This window comes from Rhinolophus sinicus, linkage group LG09, assembly GCF_036562045.2.
Source record: "Rhinolophus sinicus isolate RSC01 linkage group LG09, ASM3656204v1, whole genome shotgun sequence".
NCBI lineage: Eukaryota > Metazoa > Chordata > Mammalia > Chiroptera > Rhinolophidae > Rhinolophus > Rhinolophus sinicus.
Window position 1 is genome coordinate 109373499 of NC_133758.1, and position 21124 is coordinate 109394622.

The window sequence follows — 21124 nt, forward strand, 5'->3', positions numbered from 1 at the left end:
CTAAATGTGCTGCTTAATCTACGCCAAACACAAGTGTCACTTTCTCATAAAGAGTGCAAACTCACTCTTTCCCAAGCTCATTTATGGCAGTTTCCTGGTCGTCTGGATGTCAGAGAACACAAGTTCCCTGTGCACAGATCCACTCCCACACACCTTGCTTTGGAGAGCTCCTGGTTCCTGCAGAAATTGGACTCACTGGGACAAGCCATTACAAAGTCTGCATTGTTTCCTGAGGCAGCGGGTCGCCTTGCAGCAGTTTAAATGGGTTATCAGGCCCCAGGGAAATAAGGAGAATCTATCTCCACTGGAACACACTTTCTGAGTATAATTCTCTTTTAATGTGGATCAGAGTGGTGTGAAGTAAGTCTTGCCTACACCTGTGAGATATTTGCAAATGCTGCTGGTGCCTCCCATTCAGGAGTGGTTAGGAAGGGGGTCTGCTCAAACCTATAGCATCTGCCCTGGGACCTCCGAGTTAGGGGACCCCACAGGGAGCAGCTTAAAGCTGAGGAAGCTCCAGGCTCTCATCTAAAAAGGAGAGGTGTATACAGGATAGGGTGCCTGCACATTTCAACTTTCAGCTGGAGAGCTGTGGTGTCAGAGCCATGCTTACGCACATGCACACACACCCAGCGGCAGGCAATCCCTTGTTTTGTGTGCCCAAGAGAGGAGGAAGGGTATAAACGATCCCCTAAACTGGGTAACACAAAACCATTTGGGTGGTCTTTACAATGCAGCCTGCACTTTTTTTTTTCTTGTCTTGTATTTTCCTCCTTCCTCTCTTCTCTTCAATGCTTTCTCCTCCTCCTGCCTCCTCCTGGTGCCCAGTGAACACTGTAGATTGTTTCTTGCCTCACTTAATTATGGATGAAGTTTGTCATGTTTGAGCACATAGTAGATATGGATATGGAGCATGGTTAAAGGATTGGCAAGAAGTGGGCCTGGAACTCCAATGGGGCCATAGATAATGATAGGGGGTTTTTCTATGACCCCTGAATGCTGTATCACCATTTACTTTCAGCCTCACTAGAGCCAGAGCCCCGTTGTGCTCCCTCCTGGGACTGCTCTGCAGACTTCTTGGTGTCGAGGGGACCCATTCATCCCCACCCACAGCGTGCATTTCATGGGGTGATGGCTTGCTTCCCGCCATTGCTATTTTCCCAGAATCTGAAATGCATGAAAGGCAGGACATAAAAGGTGCAGAGTCCTGCCAGGGAGGAGTTAGATGCCCCAGAAGCAATGGTTTGATTCCAAGTAACCATACCCAGGAGTACTCTGAGGTGTAGAGCAGAGTGGTCAGCACTTGGGCTTTAAACAGAAGCAAACCGGGGGCTGAATCTTCTTGTTGCCACTTACTAACTGTGCACCGGGGCGAACCCCTTAATTTCTCTTAGTCTCAGTTTCCTCATCTGCACAATAAATACACCACCATGAGCACCGTTAAATGAGAACACACTTGGAAAGTGCTGTGCCCAGTATACTATCCATATACCAACTATGTGCCTGGGAAGATGGAGCCAACAAAAATGGGCAAGGTGCAGACCTGCCACCCCACATATTTACACCCTAACAAGGAAATGTATGTAAACTTAATATCTCAATATTCCTGTGCCTCGCTTTCCTCATCTGTCACCCGAGGACAACAACAGTACCAACTTCTAAGAGTGATGCATATAAAGCATTCAGAAGAGTGCTGGCACATTGTACTCCACAAACAGGTATTTTGTGATGATGGTTGAGAGAGCGTTGACATTTTGAGGAGAGAGGGATTATTTTACAGGGAAGGGGACAGTGAGATGAGATTGAAGGATGAGCCTGGTGTCGACAGGACATTCTGGGTGGAAGGAATGATTAGGAACGAAGGTGCAGAGGTGGGAAGGTTGAGGTGGGCTCAGGGCAGAGCCAGTGACTCCTTTGTGTCCATGGCACAGGGGGCACAGGACAGCAGTGGCAGTCAGGAAGGCTTTCTGAGAATCCTAAAACACGTAACTTCATTGTGTAGGCAATGTGGAGTACAGAGCTGGGGGAAAGCACATGATCAGAGGTATGCATTGGGAAAATTAGTGTGGCCACGAAGCAAGGAAAATCAGAATTCCCATCAGTGATGAGACGCTGGCGGCCCTTCATTTACTTATCAAACAAATATCTCTTTGTTACCTATACGGCACCACTTAGGCATTGGGTATACAGTGGTGAACAAGACAGAGTCTGTCCTCTTGGAGGTTATAGCCTACTGGGAGAGACAGACAGACAGACAGACAGACAGACAGGCAATCCCACAGGCGTATCATTTAACACAAGGCGAGTTCAGTGAAGGAACCCACAGGAACCTTGACAAGGGGGTTACATAAAGGAGTCAGGGATGGCATCCCCATAGAAGGGAGGTGCAAGCTGAGACCTGAAGGATGAGGAGGAGGCCACCAAGTTGAAGGACGAGGGAGAAACTGCTTTCCAGAAAATGACAACGGGACGGAGTGACAAGGTCGTATGTCTCTTATAGAAAGGCATTTCTGGCACCCGTGTGGACATTGTATTGGAAAGAGGGCAAGAGGAGATTGGGTTGGACTAACTGGGAAGCTAAAGCAGGAGTTCCATCAGAAGATGACGTGTGAACACTTCCTGCGGTGACACTGTGACACGCAAAACACGGGTGAATTTCACAGACAAGAGAAGCCAGACGCAAAGGAGAACAAACTATATCATTCCGTTTATGCGAAGTTCGAGAATAGAACTTTACATCCATGCGCTGATATTTAGGGTGATAGATTTCAGAGCAGTGGCTACACTGAGGGTGCGTATTGACGAGGATAATTTGCAGGTTGCAAATTATTTCCATCTATGTCTTTACCTGCCTTGAGTAGGTAGGTAATTCTGCCTTCTAATTCACATCTGCTTTGTAGATATATCTTGAATACCATGAAAATGGTATTTTGAGTGTTAACTCCATAGATTATAAGAATAATTGTTTTTAAAGTTGAACATTTTGTGACTATGTATGGCTGTGTGTGTGATATATATATATATATATATATATATATATATATATATATATATATATATATATATATATGATGCTATTCAAGGCAATCACAGAAACCCATACCGCCTGCCTTTGTACATACACGTTTCCTTCATATTTTTATCAAACAGCAAATATTCTGATACGATCCTGAACACATGAAAAGTCTTTTCTTTAATTAAAATTGACTAACTCTGCTAGAAACCAGTGGAGCCCACAGTTTCTCACGTGGAATTAGGGAAAATGTAGTTGGCTCTTAGTCAGTGGCTGAGGACGCATGAAACGCTCAGCACTGCTGATACCTGCATCTATTTCTTCCTGCTCAAGGAGACAGGCTTATGCCACTTTGTCATTCGGCAAAACCATGTTCGTTGGTTAGGCCACAAAGCACTAAACAAACTTCATTTCAATGAGAACAAAAAGGAAATTACAAATAGAACAGAAACCTGTTGTGTTATATACAGAAAAACTACAATTCTGGGAAAGGAGGCATAGAATTTTATTTTATTTTTATAAGAAGCTTCTGAATATCTATATTGTGAGGACTAACTGGATTTAATATTATACTTTCTTTCAGAGTATAATATTCAGAGTGTGAGGAGGGAATTGTGCCAGCTATCTCGGAATAATAATGCTATTGATAAAAATTATTTTAGCCACCATTTTTATTAACACTTTTTTATGTAGCAGGTATTGTGCTAAGCATTTTAAATGTCTTAGCTCACCTGCTTCCCACAGTTAATGCATGAGGGAGGTATTTTAGGCATTTTATTATACCCATTTTATGGGTGAGAACATAAAGGTCAGACAGGGTGACCAACTACCCAGCTTTTCCCATGATGTGGGACATTCAGTGCTTTTACCAGGGAAGGCCTAGGCAAACTGGGATGAGTTGGTCACCTTTTAGAAGTCACTTGTTTGGTTTTTAATTGGAAGAGAGGGATTTAAACCTCTTCTCCCCTTGACTGGTCAGATTTCCTACCAACTGCCAGCCCGGCATAATAGTTAAACACGAAAGACATTCTTTGGCAGCATGGAGAGAAGGGATCTAGGTTGAAACGTGAAAATATTATTTCACAGGATGTAATTGGATATGTCATCTCGCCTCTTCCTGTCCCCAAATCGCTGAGTGTAGCTGAGCGTCCCTTTACAACACTTCCAAAGGGTTTGTGTGTCACTGTAATCTGACCTTCAGCGTGAAAACCTACTCACCTTGGGAAGGGGGTAGAGATGGCACACAGGTTGGCCGGGGACCTGCTCACAGAACTCCAGGGCGTGACACACCACATCAGCGTTCATATCAGCGCTAAGCCTGGAGCGACATGGGGCAACACAAGGGCTGTTAAGATCTCTCAGGCATCAGGAAACAGAAGCTTTTTCAAAGAAAGGTAAATCCCCAGAATGGATTCTAATACCCTCCACTCACTGCAGCGCGGGCTTCTCGTTCAGTCCCTTGTAGCTGCTGGGTCCTAACGATTTCCTGCCATGTAGCTCTCACCTATATTTTTGAATAAGGTCCTGGGGGGCGGGAGCCCCCCCCCCAACCCCCAACAATACAACTGAGCTATGTTTCAGCTTCTCACAGGAACAGGTGATTCTTTTCAGGAGAAGCAACAAAGAAAAAGTATTGCTAAAGGAAAAATGGACGGGATGTAACTTGATGGAAACAATAATTTAAAGTTTACTGGGCCTTATAGCAAAAAATCACTTATGATAGAGACTTAAACTCCTAAAATTATTTTCTTAGGCGTAATCCAAATATCTCTTTCCCTTTAAAGTAAATGTTTCTTTACGTTATGGAAGAAAATAGAATAGAATTGACTTTTCCCCTGGGGATGGTAAAAGAATTGTGTTCTTTAAACATTTTGGTGTATGTCTAGGTTGGAAGCGGCTAGAACAAACTTCTTATATCCAGTTTTCACCTGCCAACTCTAAAACTCTTCTTATCAAGAAAGAATATAATATGCTGCTTCAAATAAATGAATAGTAAATTATGGACTTTCAGTAACTTTGTCACGTAAATTATTCATTCAAACCCCAACCAAACCACACCAAAACAACAAAAACAAAAAAACCCCCAGAAACTTAGGTTGGAAATATCCAAAGACTAATCTTGGAAGCAGTTATAGATTCTAGAAGATACTTTTGGGCGTTTCTTCCCAGCTGACATGATCACCTAACTGTCCCCCTTCACCCAAAGGGACAGACCCCTGGCAACTGTGTTTATACTCCATGCCGCCTGGTCAGTTGATTGGACCTCCGTGGACTACTCTTCTTGTGGGACGAATCAGATTCTCTCTTCTGGAAATTTGGAACCAGTGTTAAAAAGATTGACTTCATTCGGGGCGGTTCTCAGAATAATGGGAGCTCTAGTGATTTGAGACTGTAGTGTCATTTCCTGCCATGTGGACTGAACATTTGGAAAGCTCGCTTGTAGGATGGGGTTCAGGAGGCAGAACCCAGCATGTGCAGTGAGGAAGCCTGGGGAGAATGTCCCCCGTACTCTGGTGGCTTCCCAGTCCTGTTTCCTCTGTCTGAGGCCAAGGTACATGTATTTTGCCCTTGAGTTCTATGGTAGGCTCTAGGTTCCCCTATAATAGATCCCCTCCCCCGTCTATAACAATGACCACCTCTGTCACTACTGCAGTTACTACCACCTTTCTTCTCTCCCTGACCCTCCTCCTGTTCTTCCTTCTTCCACAAGGTCATGTTGTTTCCTTTTTTTTTTTTTTTTTTTTGACTGAAGGCAGTCACAGCCCATATGTGGGCCGGCCCTTGAGAACTACTGATTAGCTGGGGAGTGCTTGGCCCCTGTGACTAGGGCCGGGATCTGAGTCACTGGATATCCAAGCAAACTGCACTCCCATTTCTACCTTATTTCCCCGCTCACCATTCCACAAACTCTCCTCCAAGGGGGTTTGCCACTTGGATATGTAGAATAAGAAGTGAGATTTAGAAGGTAAAACAAAAACAAGACGCAAACAAAACAAAACAGCACCCAGCTTTCACTTAGCATGTAAGCAGCAGTTTTAATGGTTCCTGAACATGAGAATAGCATTTAAACCCTCTAATAATCTTACGTGTGGACTACCAATCAACAAATGCTGGGAAGGAACCTGAGAGTTTATATCATAAAACTTTCTGTAGAAAGAACTGCCCCATATTAATGAACACGTATCTTATCAAAGCCCATCAGAAAAAGAAGTGCCACTTCAGAGACTTTCAAGCATTTGGATGGTCACTACTGTGTGAAAACATAAGCTGGGACCACAGGCTCCCAAATTTCATTCCAGCTGAATGAGACTAACAATGTGACTGGCAAGATGGCTTCCCAACCTTTTGTGAGCATCTGAGTTAAGAGGGAAAAAGAGAGTTCATCACCAGAGCCATCTGCGTGGCCCCTGGGTCTTTCATGGGTAGCGGAGAGGAAGTAAGTGAAATCATAAAAAGAGGCCACGTCTTCTAAGCTGTGGGACAAGCTGTTTGTGACAGATAGAGAGTCCATTACCGAACTGTCTACCAAGGGTCACTAAATCAGGAGAACGTGGCTGTTTTGACACATCTGTTCTCAATTTAATGGTCCATTTATTTAAATGATGACTGCTATCTTTATGGGGTTCTGGGATTTAGTGGACTCAGGAGGGTGCTCAATAGGGCACGGCTTTATCTTTCTTAATTTCCCCCTCTATGGTTAACAAACCATCTGTGGCGATCCAGGACCACCAGAGCCAATTCATTATATGGTATCCAAGACCCATTCTCTTTCTCACACAAAGAGAGCACACTTTCAAGTCCGTGCATTTGAATAGGGGAGTGGAAATGGGGATCCCTGGGTCCTAGAGTGAGGCTGGATTTCTCTGAACTGAAGAATAGGCGAAGGGAACTGGGTACATGGTGTCCCTCCCAGGGTCCTGCGTCAGCAAAAGAGTGAAAGTGAGAGGTACTCCTTCAGACAAGAATAGAAAATGCTGAGCTTCGTAAGTCCAGGCACGTGTGAGACCATTGGAATGAATAAGATGCAAAGAAGTGACAAATAGCACGTGCGTTTTCCACCAACCTCGGGACAGAAGACCTAGCCGACACACTCTTTGTGAAATCCTTAGGAGATCTCCAAACTCATAATAACCATTTCCACCCAGCTTTGTTTTCTTTTTCCCAGAGCGGCAAATAAGACCAAAATGGTCATATTTTAACTTACTGTCCTTCCTTTCACTACCTTTATAGGAACAGGAGAGCAGGAGTGAGGCATATGGGGAGGGGCAGACTTCATCACATGGTAGAATGAAGTCAGTGATGGTGATGGTCATCATCATAAAACAGAAAAAGGGACAAGGTCAGGGTTAAGTTAGCAGATGGGCAGAGTAACAGCCGATGGCAGGGAGCTGAGGACAGGCCCTTTCACACATGAAAGCTATGAAATTTAGACCTTTCACATCACTTTCAAAGGAGGTTTTATACATTATATATATAGTCACAGCGATACACTCAGAGCAGTGAAACACTTCTTCCTTTTACAACTACTATTTTCATTCCATTTCTGGACCCTACTCCTTATAGTATGCTATGAATTTAAACATTTCTATAAATCTTGCAATTATCTTGTGAATGGCACAGTTATATTGCTCGGTATTTTTTTGGTGTCTGAAAAAAAACCCTTAATTACATTTAAGGCACATCGTAATCGTTAGAAACCCTCTTTTGTATTTTTCTTATAAAAATGTTAGTAGTTTAGGCCTCTCCTGATCTCTGAAGACTCCTAGGTTTGGAATACAAAAACTTATGATGTAGAGGGAAGCAGAAATCGGTACCAGGAAGCGAAGTAAGATGGACAGAAGACCAGAATCAGGCGTGCTATGGCAATCCATGTCACAATGGATGTCAAGGCCGGGCGTTAGAGGACCTGGCAGGTGGTCACTGGCTACGATTGGCTGCTCTTGGCAGTCACCCCTCCTAGCATGACCGAGGTTCTTGGGGGGATGCACCTGAGTACTCAGGTGTCCCACTTCCTAACAACATCCTGTGGCTTGTCTGTGGGTAAGAAGTGTCATTGCTGAATAATTAGTCCACGAATCATTAAGAATTGACCGGTGTGAAATAAGGAGAAGGGATGATGCCCTCTGGGTTAGGAAACACATTTCATATGAGAAGCCTGAAATTCAGGTAAAACTAAATCACGAGGTTGTCACCTTGAGGGCCTATATCACCCCAGAACTGCATCTGATTGATTAAAACAAGCTATAAGAGGATCACACCATAAGAGGAGAAATTTCTATCAGCCAACAACTAATATGGGTACTGGAAAATAGTGACAGAACCACGAAGGGGTATCATTTATTACATCTGTCTTCTTCAAAGTGGTCCATTCCATACTACTGAGAATGAACCATGCCATGACTTTGAATGGTCTCCAAGAAAAAACAATCCCCCCACTCTAGGAATCTGTTTATATACCTACTATGAGTCAGATGCTCTGGGGGAAATGTCAGGTTGGCCAGAGAGAGTTCTCTGGGCCTAGAGAGGTAAGTGGAAAACAGTCACAGAAGCCAAAGAGGCCAGTGCACCCAGATATCCAAGAGGGGGTGTCAGAGATTGGCCACCAAGCATGCTGGGAGTAGAAGGGAAATGGCCTGGGTTCATCTGGAAACCCAGTGCTCCGCTGTAGCTGGCAGGAGAGTGGTGAGCGCTAGAGTAGGTTAAGCAAAAGGACTAGAGAGAGGACAGACAGACACTGCACTAGGTGCTGCAGACGGGAAATGTATGAGGCAGTCCCCACCTCACATAACTACAAGGGGACAAAGGGCATTAAGAAAGAATGGGTCCAGCCAGCCACCAAAAGCGGGCCACTCCATGAGTGGGGGGATTGTTTTTTCTTGGAGACCATTCAAAGTCATGGCATGGTTCATTCTCAGTAGTATGGAATGGACCACTTTGAAGAAGACAGATGTAATAAATGATACCCCTTCGTGATTCTGTCACTATTTTCCAGTATCCATATTAGTTGTTGGCTGATAGAAATTTCTCCTCTTGTGGTGTGATCCTCTTATAGCTTGTTTTAATCAATCAGATGCAGTTCTGGGGGGATATAGGCCCTCAAGGTGACAACCTCGTGATTTAGTTTTACCTGAATTTCTTAACCCTGCGTTGCCCTCCTCGCTCCCCACAACCCTCGTCTTGTGGGACGCGACAGTGAATTCCTTCTGAAAGGCTCTTGGAAAGAAATCGAGCCAGTTTCACCACCTCTGTGGTTCAAGGGGAGACTTTGCCCACAGTGGTACAGGATCCGAGTCACGTTTGAACTTTCTGCTATTACCGTGTTTCTCCGAAAATAAGACCGGGTCTTATATTAATTTTTGCTCCACTAGGGCTTATTTTTAGGGGATGTCTTATATTTTTCATGTACAACAATCTACATTTATTCAAATAACAGTCATGTCATCTTCTTCTGGAACATCGTCATAACGTACTAAATGCGTCCGTCTGGCTGACAATCTTAACTGGGGCTTAGTTTTGGGGTAGGTCTTATTTTCGGGGAAACACGGTAACAAGAACTGGAATTCAGCTCAAGCACTTGTTTAGTAAGTACATTGGCTGCAAACAGCCAGCAGCCTCCGTTCTTCAGTTTCTTCCCGCATCCCCCAAACGAATCAGAGTGCAGTGCCAGGGTACTCACAGTTTCATGACGTCTGGTCCAAACGTGCGAACCACTAAGTAGCAGGTGCCCTTTAAGAACAGTTTTTCTAAGACAAATAAAGAGGGGAAATAGAATATTTTTTATGATGATGAATTTAACACATGAGTTAATAATGATCATCTTTACCAGAAACCAAAGCTGAGTGATTAATTTATCATTAATTCAAGTCATTAATTTTAAGGGTTTGGGAAAAACGTTACAGTTAATGTAACCATTAAACTATAATTTCTATCTCAGTTTTGGGCAAATTTCACTTTGTTTACTGTGCATGCTAAAGATCACGAATTTATTTTAAAAATACAGTTAAATTCTGGGATTCTATTTTATTTTTCAAAGCAGCGAACATCTGAATGTTGGTAATATTATTTGTTGAAGTTGAAAGAAACAGGAATCACTTTAAAGTAAATAACCTGAAATACAGCTTTGTTAAAAATATTCTTCTCTGGTGTTATTTGGAGGTCAAAAAAAAAAAGACTTCACTTTAGCTATTTAGTTTTTGCTATTGATATTCCAGAATAAAAGGAGACTGTCACAGGTGTTGCTGCATTCACTGTCATCTACAACAGAGAACACACACACACACACACACACACACACACCACACACACTCACCACAAACACACACATACCACGCACACCACAAACACACACACATACAGCACACACACACACACCCAACAACAATGCAGTCTCCTTCCTCCACCCCCTTTCTCACTGTGAGAGTACAGGAATGCTTTGTGGATTGATCTGTTTGCACAGTGAAATCTGTTAACTCTCAGTCCGGTTTCTCCAGTTGGTGGGTCTACTGTGGAATCCTGGTAATTCCACGTGGGACCTTAGCAAAGTTAGGGATGGGGGCTGTACTGGGTAGGGAGGGGAAAGCCTCCGCTGGGGGAATTTATCTTGTCATGTTTTGCTCAAACTGGGCTGCCCTTGCTTGGAGGTTATGATAGTGAAACAACATGATAAATATTGGGAACTCGTCTGGTTCTTCATTTTTACTCAGTGGTAAAGAATGTAAATATTACTTTTATATTTAAATAGATATATTCATAGGACTTAGTCTTACAATAAGGTATGAGACCTCAAACATATTGTACTTTTGAAGTAGGAACTTAAAATTATATCCCCCACGTTACTTTTGACATTACAGAAATTCAGAAAACAAAAAAGTCTGAGGGAGTACTCTGCATATCTGCATGGCAGCAAATTAGATAATTTAGATGAAATGGATGAATTCCTAGAAAGACAAACTGCCAAAATTGACTCAATAAATCGACAATACGAATAGACATATAACGAAAGATTGAATTAGAAATTAGAAACTTCCCATAAAGAAAAGCTCAGGACCAGATGTCTTCACTGGGGAAATGTACCAAACATTTAAAGAAAGCATCTGAATAGATAGTCTCCAAAGAAGGCACACAAATGGCCAATAAGCACACAGAAGGATGCTCAATATCATTAGCTATTAAGAAAACGCAAATCAGAACCACAATGAGATACCACTTCCCACTCTCTATGATATGCTGTAGTGAAAGTGACAGATCATAACAGATATTGATGAGGAGGTGGAGAAATTAGAACCCTCCTACACTGCTGATGGGAGTACAAAATGGTGCAGCCATTTTGGTAAACAGTCTGACAGTTCCTCAAATGGTTAAACACAGAGGTACTATATGATCCAGCAATTCCACTGCTAGGTCTATACTCAAGAGAATAAAAAACATATCCACATAAAAGCTTGTACATGCATGGTCATAGCAGCATTATGTGAAATAGCCAAGAAGTGGAAAAAAGTCAACTCAAATATCCATTAACTAATGAATGGAGGAACAAAATGGACTCTATCCGTACAGTGGGATATTATTCAGTAAAAAGAGCAGTGATGTTCTGATACATGCTACAACTAGGATGGACATTAAAAGCGTTATGCTAAGTGAAAGAAACAGTACCAAAGACCACGTATGGTGTAATTCCATTTACATGAAATGCCCAGAATAGGCAAATTCATAGAGACCGTGGATTAGTGGTCGCTTAGGGCGGGGAGGATGAATGTTTGGGGGGTGACAGATAAGGAGAGCTGGGTTCCTTTTTGGAAGAGTGAAATATTCTAAACTTACTGTGGTGATGGATGGACAACTCTAAATACCCTAAAAGCCCTTGAATTCTAGGCTTTAAATGGGTGAATTTCATGCTATGTGAATTATATCACAATATAACAGTTTAAAAATGATATATCTTCTTTTCCCTGGGCACCCCACTGCAGCGGAGAAGGTCAAGAAGCTCTGAGGTGATAGGACTCAGAGACCTGAATTTCAGCATCAGCTCACTGGCTTCTGCCCTTAGGTCGCTGGTTTTCCATTTCCTCATCTGAAAAGTGGAGTAGGACTCAGTGCCCTTCTCCTCCCCGTCTTGGAACTTTGGAGCATGATGCACCAAAGGAGGTTTAGGGAGCTTAAGGCTTGTCCGAGATCACTGATAACTATATCTGTGGTTCAATAAGAGCTTAAAACATTTTACTCCAAAAGCCCATGTTACTTGTAGTATGCATTTCAAGGTACTTGGGACATTTTATTTGATGCCTCATCTACCTCAGGTGTGTAAGGTATTGTTATACACTAACTAGCAATGAGAAATTTGAAGCACAGTCAGTTGAATTAACCACAAAGCTACTTTTGAGGTTTTATATTCTAGGCAGCAAGTGGATTTTCAGGACCTATAGAATGGGAGGAAAGTTGCCTTCCTCATTTTAAGTCTGCATGAGGGTTTAACTACCGTATTCCACAGAGATAAGATTTCTGCATAGGTGGCCCAAGAAAGAGAAGTTCCAGCAAGATTCTCAGCGCCTATGAGTCTGCTGACCCCTAATGAGAATGATTCCAGTAATCATTTTTCCATTAACAATTCTGAGATTCTTCCAAGGTGTTTACTGACAGCCTGAGGCAAAAGCAGTGGGTGAAACTGAAGGTTGAAAATGCTTTCACAATTGGAAAGAAAATTGTCTTCCCAGGCCCAGGAAAAGCCAATATGATTTACTGAGTGAAGAGTCTCAAGAATGTTGCATACGTGGTTTCTCTGCTAAGATGATGTTTTCTGTACTTATTTGGGTGTTGATGTGCTTACTTTCCCTTCCTCTGTCCCCCATTCTCCTAGCTCACCAGACAGAAGGCAATACAGGGTCAGGAAAGCACTATGGTCCAGGTTTATTCTACTTTCTAGAAAGTCCTTGGATAAGAGACTGATTGTCTTCGTCTCCCCACACAATTCACCGACCATTTTGTGCACTGTTTCCCACATCCATAAAATGGAAACAGTCATGCCTACCTTATGCTCATGTCTGTCAAGTGAAAGAAGCTTTCACCTGAACTGAGGATCTTATTTCCACACAAACGCAAAACAGTAATGAATACAATACAGATAACCCCAAACAGCCTTCTGAACCCTTTGAAATTCTGCACAATTTGAAAGGTAACCTACCACTGAAGACTGGAATACTTATTTTGCTTCCTTTGGTGAAGTGCCAACTTCTGTTTTACCAGAAGTTGACTTTCAGCCCCTCGTTTTACCTCAGGAGACTCTGAAATTTTCTGTTATGGGTGAGAAGGAGCCACGATGAATACCTTGAATACCAATAATCGAACTTGGTTCGGGTTGTTTTACGTTTTGCTATTGCATTAGGAGGGGATAATCTAGAAGAGAGGGTTTTTACTCAGCCTTTCATCTTTGGACAAAACAGTTCTGCTTAAAAAGAGAAAATCAAACTCAAAGTACAAATGGTGATGTATGTCAGTGTGTTGTATCACACAGAAGTGACAGCCAATCAAACAAGTCTTGATAATTATAACTGTTCTTCATTTTTCCTTTTGTAAAATAGTAATAATATTTCTCCTTTTTTCCTTTAATTCAGAGATGGGAAAATATAAAAATAAGGTTTATAATAGATTGTGAATGTCCAATAATAGGGGGAGGGATAAGTAAAATATAGGCTATTTATATGGTGAAGATCTATGGAGTAATTAAAAGACTTGACCTAGGTCTATATGTCTTACTGTGCATAGATCTCAAAAACGTCATGTTGAGTGAAAAACAGAAGTTGCAGAGCAATACATATAGTTGACATTGATGTAAAATTAAAGCTCCCACAAGGGCGGATTCTGGAAAGATTATGGTAGAGGCAGCAGAGTTTTGGAATTTCTTTGAATCATATATATATATATTCAAAAAATGATACACATTTTAAGAAAGGAAAAAGCTGTATTAAAATTATAACACAATGAATGATGTTAGCATTCATTGGATTAACACCATCTTTTGAGCGAACATCATACTACAGATTGCTACCATAATTCAGTAATTCAATTCAACTTCAAAAAGTAACACATAGAAAACATCTTTTAAAATGTGTAAATTTGGGGGCAACCCTGATATATATATATATATATATATATATATATAGCGAGAGAGAGAGAGCTTCTAGTTAACCCCCCTCCACAAAACCATAGATCATAGTTACAACAAAACTAGGTATCTCCAAGAACCCCAAAAGATAAAACCATGCACAGCCACGCCTTGCGGGTTATCAATATCTGTGGAAGAAAGAGGAGGGAAGGAATTTGGGGTGGGGGGTCAGGTAGACCCGAGAATAGGAGAATCCCCAAATAACCCACAAATATTGACTAGAATGCAAGGTGGGCCAATCGAAGAACAGCACCTGGACCCGGGAAAGGTTTTGCCAGCTTCAGTAGCAGGAGAGTGCCAAGGGCTCCAGGTTAGAAAGCTAAGGAACTCAAGTGGCCTGGCACCTACGTGTTCTAGAAACTGACCCACCAGAGCTCCTTTCCAGGGCAGAGTCTACAGTGAGGAGAGGCTGCTGGGTTTGGAGCCAAAACTGAGCTGGTAAGAAGCAATGTAAAGAGAAAAAACCAGATGAAGGTGGGCAGGGGAACCAAGTCAGAAAATCTCAGAAAGCAAGCTGCTACTTTTTTTTGACACTACACTAAAACAACGGAAGCAGGAGCTCTGTGCATTTAGAAAAGCTACCCCGAACCACTTCTTTTTCGAAGAGTTTTGGAAAGCTAATTTCATATAAAAATGAGCAACAAAAATGTATCTAGGTCAACTCCCATATGAAGTTATTATCGGAAAAAAAAAAGAAGGAACAGAATCATATCCCTACAGATAGCAAAAGCATGCCAGAAAGTCTTGCCAAAAAAAAGGATGAAAACATAACATTGTATTTCAAAATGAGCCAAGAAGCATTAATAAAATGATAGAAGACACAAAAGAACAACAGAACTCAGAATTAGAAAAACCCAAACATGCAATAAAGAAGTCAGGAAGAACACAAGACTATAAAAGACGTGAAGTCTAAACTAGAATGAAAACAAGAAGAGAATACAATAGCACATGTCTTAAGGTAAATAGAAGGTGAAAGGGAGGAAACAGTTTAAGATAAAAAATAAATGAAGAGATAAAAAGTATTCAAGAGGTAAGCAAAATACTAAAGCTAGTCAAAGAAATTCAAAATATGAATAATAGAAATCCCCGAAGAAAAAAGCCAGCTTCAGGACAGTGAATAAATACAAGAAACTTACAAGAAATGTATTTATTTGACAGCAGCTATGGACAGAGCACACTGCGTGCCCCAGAACGTCAATGTATATATATAACTGACACCAAGACATATTCTAGTTAGATAACTAAATTTTATAGAAGAAAGAAAAAAATTCCTTTGAACTTCTAGGCAAAAATAGCAAGTGACTTATAAGAAAAAGAAAATTTGATTATCATCAGGCTTTTTCACAACGTATTTAAGACACTTAGGGAAAGACATTGTCTGGCAATGAATTTTATATCCAGAAAAACATTGACTTGCAAGTATAAAGGACACAGACAGCCTGTTAATCAACATGCAAGAAATTCAGGGAGAATTTCCCATGAGCCCTTCCTGAGGAATGAGCTCTAGATAACTCAGCTAGACAGACATCCTCACAAGGGCTGATGGTGAACATCAATCAGAGTGGCTGATGGAACTAAGACAAAATGAGAGTGAAAAGCGAACGGGCATTGTGTGTAATGGCTGTGTGCTCAGATAATATAGTACGACGATGAAAGAGAAATGGGAGAAGTATAGGCAAAAAACAATTTTAACTGCTCTCAGTGATTATGAAATACATTAACGGTCGTAGTATTAGAATTGATATTCTCAGACAGTCCTGGGTATAATGAGGGATAGAGAAATGAGTAATGATGGGCTATTTTAATTCTATCCATCCCTTTGTCCTTGAGAATGAGGATTTAGAGTGTGGACAGGAGCAGATACAAGTATGTAGGGAAGAGAGTAAGAAAAAAGAATCCTGTAGTCTGGAATTTAAATCTGGTGTCAGTGTGAACTCATTAGATATGTTATCTTAAAATATATGGAAATGTATGTATATGTAATTTCTATCACTGTCTACTGAAGAGGCCTAGAAAGAATGACCTACTCAGTAGCAATGAGCATTTCTACGCACCCAGATTGTGGTTTGAAAGTACTACTTCCCATTAAAAGAAACCAGGGCTTCTAAGGGAAATGGCTGATTGCAGGTCTGGGGCTGGAAATGTACAAGTCATGGCTGGCACACCTTGTCATGTCAGTTAGGGCGGAAGCTGTTAGAAGTTACCTAGGCTCATGTCAAAGGGCTCAGGAGCCAACTTGAAGAGGTTCCCTCTGGTCAAATTTGGGACAATTTGAGCCTCAAAAGGATAATAATTGAAATAGACTGAAATTCATCAACTATGTATAAATTCATCAGTTCATAATGGTGCTTAAAGAAAATGAATTGTCTACTCTGTGATGATCCTAGAACGGCAATGAATTATTTGAAAACTGGCAAATAAAGCAAAAGAATCAAACATTTGTTCTGCTTTTCCTAATATGAACAGTGCCGTTAGGAACTGTGGGAAAAAATATCTTTAAAATATGATGATGAGGAGGAAAATTGTCTCTAACATATTTCAATTACTAAATGAAATATAAATGTCAGATTAAAGTAGCACCATTTTGCAACCCTTCTATGAACTCATGGGTCTGGTCATTGAACATCAATGGCTGCTAACATCACGAGAGAAATAAGAAAAAAAACACTTAAGATGGCCTCCTGATGAATGAAAACACCAGCACGCATAGTCTTGCCAAAGAAATGAAACTGGAGTCTGATCAAGACTCTGGATCCAGCTGCCAATTTTCAGGAAATACAGAGCACAGAGAAACGTATTCAATCATACAGGGATGCAATCAGCAAAATCCAGATTATGGGAAACCCTACAGGGCAAATTCCACAGTTAAATTGCAAGGAAAAGGAAGAGATGGAAAGGAAACTTGCAGATTCAAATAGACTTAAAAGACACATCAAAATTTTTAAAACTGGGCAACACTATGGTGTCTGGGAATACCCACTTGGGTGATAATATTATAAAGCAATACAAGGTAATTATTACAGTAAAATTCAGGACATTGTTCTTTTAGGGGGAAGAAGGGATTCGTGATGAGGTGATGCACGTGAATGGAGCTCCTAGAGTGACGATCTTGACCTAAGCTATGTTTACAAGGGCATTAAAACTATATATTTATTTTGTGTGATTTTCTACACTTGTTTTACCAGAAAAGGTTTAAAAAAATCACCCACAGGACAATACTATCCATTGGTTATGGGTTCACACAAGTGAATGTGAAAGTATAAGGTTTGAAAGGAAGGCTACCCATTAGTTCATGTGACTGGTTCCCTCTAGGAAAGTAGGAGAATAGACATGGGGTGGGGGAGACCAAGGGGTGTTTCAAGTCTATCTGCCACATCCTAGTTCCACAAAAGAAAGATTTGATGTAAATATGTCAAAATCTTAGCAATGGTCAATCTGGAATATTGTAAACACATGTGTTCGTGTATTATCCTCTCCCAGTCTCAACTTTTGAATTTTAAAAATTTAGCTTGTCAACGCCTATTGTGACAGCATGCAAAAAATTCTCTGAAAATGCTTTGCTGCTATTGGCTCTGTGTGCTCTATAAATCAAAGATACAATCACCATTAGTCTAACAACTTTACTTAGAAAAAATAACGTGGACATCCTTGATGAATTAGCTCCTTAACATTAAGTGAATGAAAATTTGACTCTCAAAGAAGGTTATTCATTGTGACTGTTCACCTAATAGTATCTATAAGTGAAAAAAGAGTATTTTCTTTCTGCTGAGATTAAAAACAAATACCGGGGCCGCCAAAAAAATGTATACACATGACTTGTATTCATCTTTTGTTATCGGTATATATTGAGGATTACAATTTTTTTTTTTTTTTTTTTTTTTTTTAGGATTACAATTTTAATACCGTTCTTTCCTTTCTTGAAATGTGTATACATATTTTTGGCACCCTCTGTATATGACTTGTTTGAACCATCAATCAGCTCCATCTTCTGCAGGGTGGATAAGGGATTTTACTGAGAAAAAGTTGAACTCAATGGAATGTTCTCAGATTATTTTCCCATTGGTGGCTTTGAGATCAGTTGTCTTCTCGGCCTAAAGCTCTGTGTTGGTAGAACTGTGCGTGTTTCTGGGTATGTGAATGTGGTCAAATTAATATGCAACATTGAAAATTGTTCATTATTTTGACCACAATGACCATGACTGGCCACCATTTTTCTGCCATAATGGAAAATGAGTGGTTTTCTTGTGTGTTTCTTTTAATTTCTACCAGCTCCATAAGAATATCAATTTACAGAAAGAGCACAATTGGATTCTCCTCCAAAAGCATGTGTGGGGTCTAAACTCATTCATGGTGACCGAGGAGTGGTGACCCATGAGTGAGAAAAGAAAGGGGGCCCACCGCCACAGGACCCTTTCTGTACTTACCAGGCAGGTAGCTGCACAGTCTCTCCATCGCAGCCTGGGCCGTAGCGTTGTGAACTTGTGCAAGCTGTTCAATCACAGACACCACCACCACACACCCTGCAAGAGGGCAGACGAGCATGTCAGCAGGGTCACACAGAAAACTGCTGGGAACTCAGCGGGGAGAAAAGGGGTATGTGTGTGTCCTTAAGAACACCATACTCTTCCAAGTCAGAGAACTTTTGTTTGCCATTTGCCTTTTAAAACCTCCCATGTGCATAAATCCACTGTGAGTTGTAGTGAAATGTGAAGTGTGGTAAGAAGCCCACGAAAGACCGGTTGTCAGCCCAGTTTTGCCACTTGTAAGCTGTGTGACTTTGGGGAAGTAAATGAGTCTTGCTTTTTTCTGTTTCTTTTCAATCACCTGGGAGAAAGAGATGTCATTTAAAAGAGATAGTGCAAGGAAAATAGCCTGCACAGAATAGAAGCTCCATAGACGCTGGTTTCTTTCCTTCCCCCTTCCCTTCCCTTCTGCAGGGGACGTCTTCATGAGGGATAGGACCACTCCCATCTGACACGTTCTCAGCCTGTGATCATGGATCTTATTTTAAACTTTAGAAAAGCAGTGGAAATTGCCCAGGATCTGGAGTGAGACCTGGGATTGAGCCCTGCCTTTCAATCTTGGACTCACCACCCAGCCTTTCTAAGCTTTGGTTTCCTCACTGCAAAGCAGGTAAATAATATGTGCCCCATAGGGCTGCTGTGATGATGAAATGAGATAACAGTGAAACCGAATGTACCTTGGAAATCATAACACTGTTGTAAAATACTATTTTACCTCCCAGCTAAAAAGCACCCTGCTTGGAAGCACGTGCCAATATAATGAGTGTCTAGAAGGAACATTCGATTAAGTTAGAAATACATCCTTCTGCTACCTTGATATGTAAGTGTAAAGGCCCAGAATTGCTAGGCTGACACTCCTAGAAGGTTCTATCACCGGCCTTGATGTCCTGAACTGCTAGGGAAGTCCAAACCTCCTTTTTTCCCAAAGGCAGGGGACTCTTTCTTTTATACACAGGGGGTTGGTTGGTCAAAGATCAGTAAGTCTGTGAGAGGAGATTATTAGGCCTCAATGAGATAAGAGGAATGGTGCTTATTAGCAGAAGCTGGTTTCCAAGGAGGGAAAAGAAGGTTTACATCCAAAATGAAGTTCCAGGGTGCCTAGCTCAGCAGTAAGCTCACTATTACCCATCTGCTCAAGGAGCTGGGGACCCAAATTCACATGCAAGTTGTCATTAAAACCCAATTTCCACCAGGACTCCTTGAGGGAAGGTGGCGGATAACAGATGTGAATAGTACAGCTGGGCATTGCTAGGCAGAAAGGAATTACACCTTCTGTAAAGTGAGGGCTTGCCAACAAAGAATGAGAGACATCCTCCTTCCTAGACACAGTGACTTCTGACCAGGGTTTGGCCTGCATTGTTCTGTACCCTCAGAGAAAGCTGGGCAAAGCTGGGCTTACCAAATTCCAGATAGTACGATGTTGATAACCACAGCCTTACTGTTCTTACAGCAACTACTTGCAGCATTTATCAAATTCAAGTATCATGGTCAATTAGATGTGCTTTTAACCTAATCCATGCATTGAGGGTTTTATTGCCTTGCAATAAATTTAGTGGCTGATACTTATTAGTATTTTATGGACTAAAAAGCATTTTCGTATATTTTGAGTTTATTTTAGTTTTACTTTAAAATAAGTTTTTAAAAACAGATGCAATTCAATCTCATTTTAGAAAATCTAAAAATATATAGAACGACGTAAAAAAGATAAACATTACTCAATCAGCCAGTGATAAACCAATTTCACTTTTATTTTAAATACATAAAATATATTTAATACATGTGAATATTTTCAACATTTATAATATACTTTTGCAGCCTGATTTATGTCTTTGCTAATCAGCTGTTAAGTGGAGTTAAATAAACGTTAAATGCAATTGAAAAAAAATTATAAATAATTATATTGCGGTGTGATAGGATGCAATGCGGTATAGTTGAAAAGGGGGAGGCTTTGAAATAAAAACACAAGAAAACAAACTTGGGTTCCAGTACTGGCTCAGTCCCTCATAATGGTATGACTTTGAATATGTCACCTACCCTTCTGGAACTTCATTTTTAAGAGTTTAGAGTTACACCATAAATTCCTTGAGGGCAGGAATGGGGTCTTACTACCTCTAAATTAGAGAGCCTGGCACACGGTTTGGAGTAGGGACAAGAGGTGTTTGCCAACTTGAGGCGCGCTGCCTGGAGAGCCATCTGAGTGACATTTTGGTTTTCGGTTGCTGGCGGGCCCCCCAGGAGAGGGCTACTGGGTGCACCTGCTGTCGTGTCCTGGCTCAGCCCTGTCACTGACAACAGTGCTTACTCTTTGTTTCAGTCTCGTTACAGGACGTGGCTCCCCTTCTCATTCTGGTGTGAGACAACTAGTGCCCTCTCTTGAGCCAAATCACAGATGCTGTAGCAAATAGTCCCCATGCTGCTCAGGGTCAAAGA

At 41.3% G+C, this 21124-nt stretch overlaps 1 protein-coding gene across 2 annotated transcripts in view; it reads right to left on the bottom strand.

The window, feature by feature from the left end:
* AOAH (acyloxyacyl hydrolase) overlaps positions 1–21124 on the bottom strand; it is a 132910-nt gene that overhangs the window by 100561 nt on the left and 11225 nt on the right. For both annotated transcript variants that reach the window (XM_019726325.2, XM_074341003.1), the window contains exons 2-4: positions 18596–18691; positions 9690–9756; positions 4232–4331 (exon numbers count right to left, since the gene is read on the bottom strand). In XM_019726325.2, the coding sequence (XP_019581884.2) occupies positions 4232–4331; positions 9690–9756; positions 18596–18691 (263 nt within the window). The remainder of the gene's footprint in view (positions 1–4231; positions 4332–9689; positions 9757–18595; positions 18692–21124) is intronic.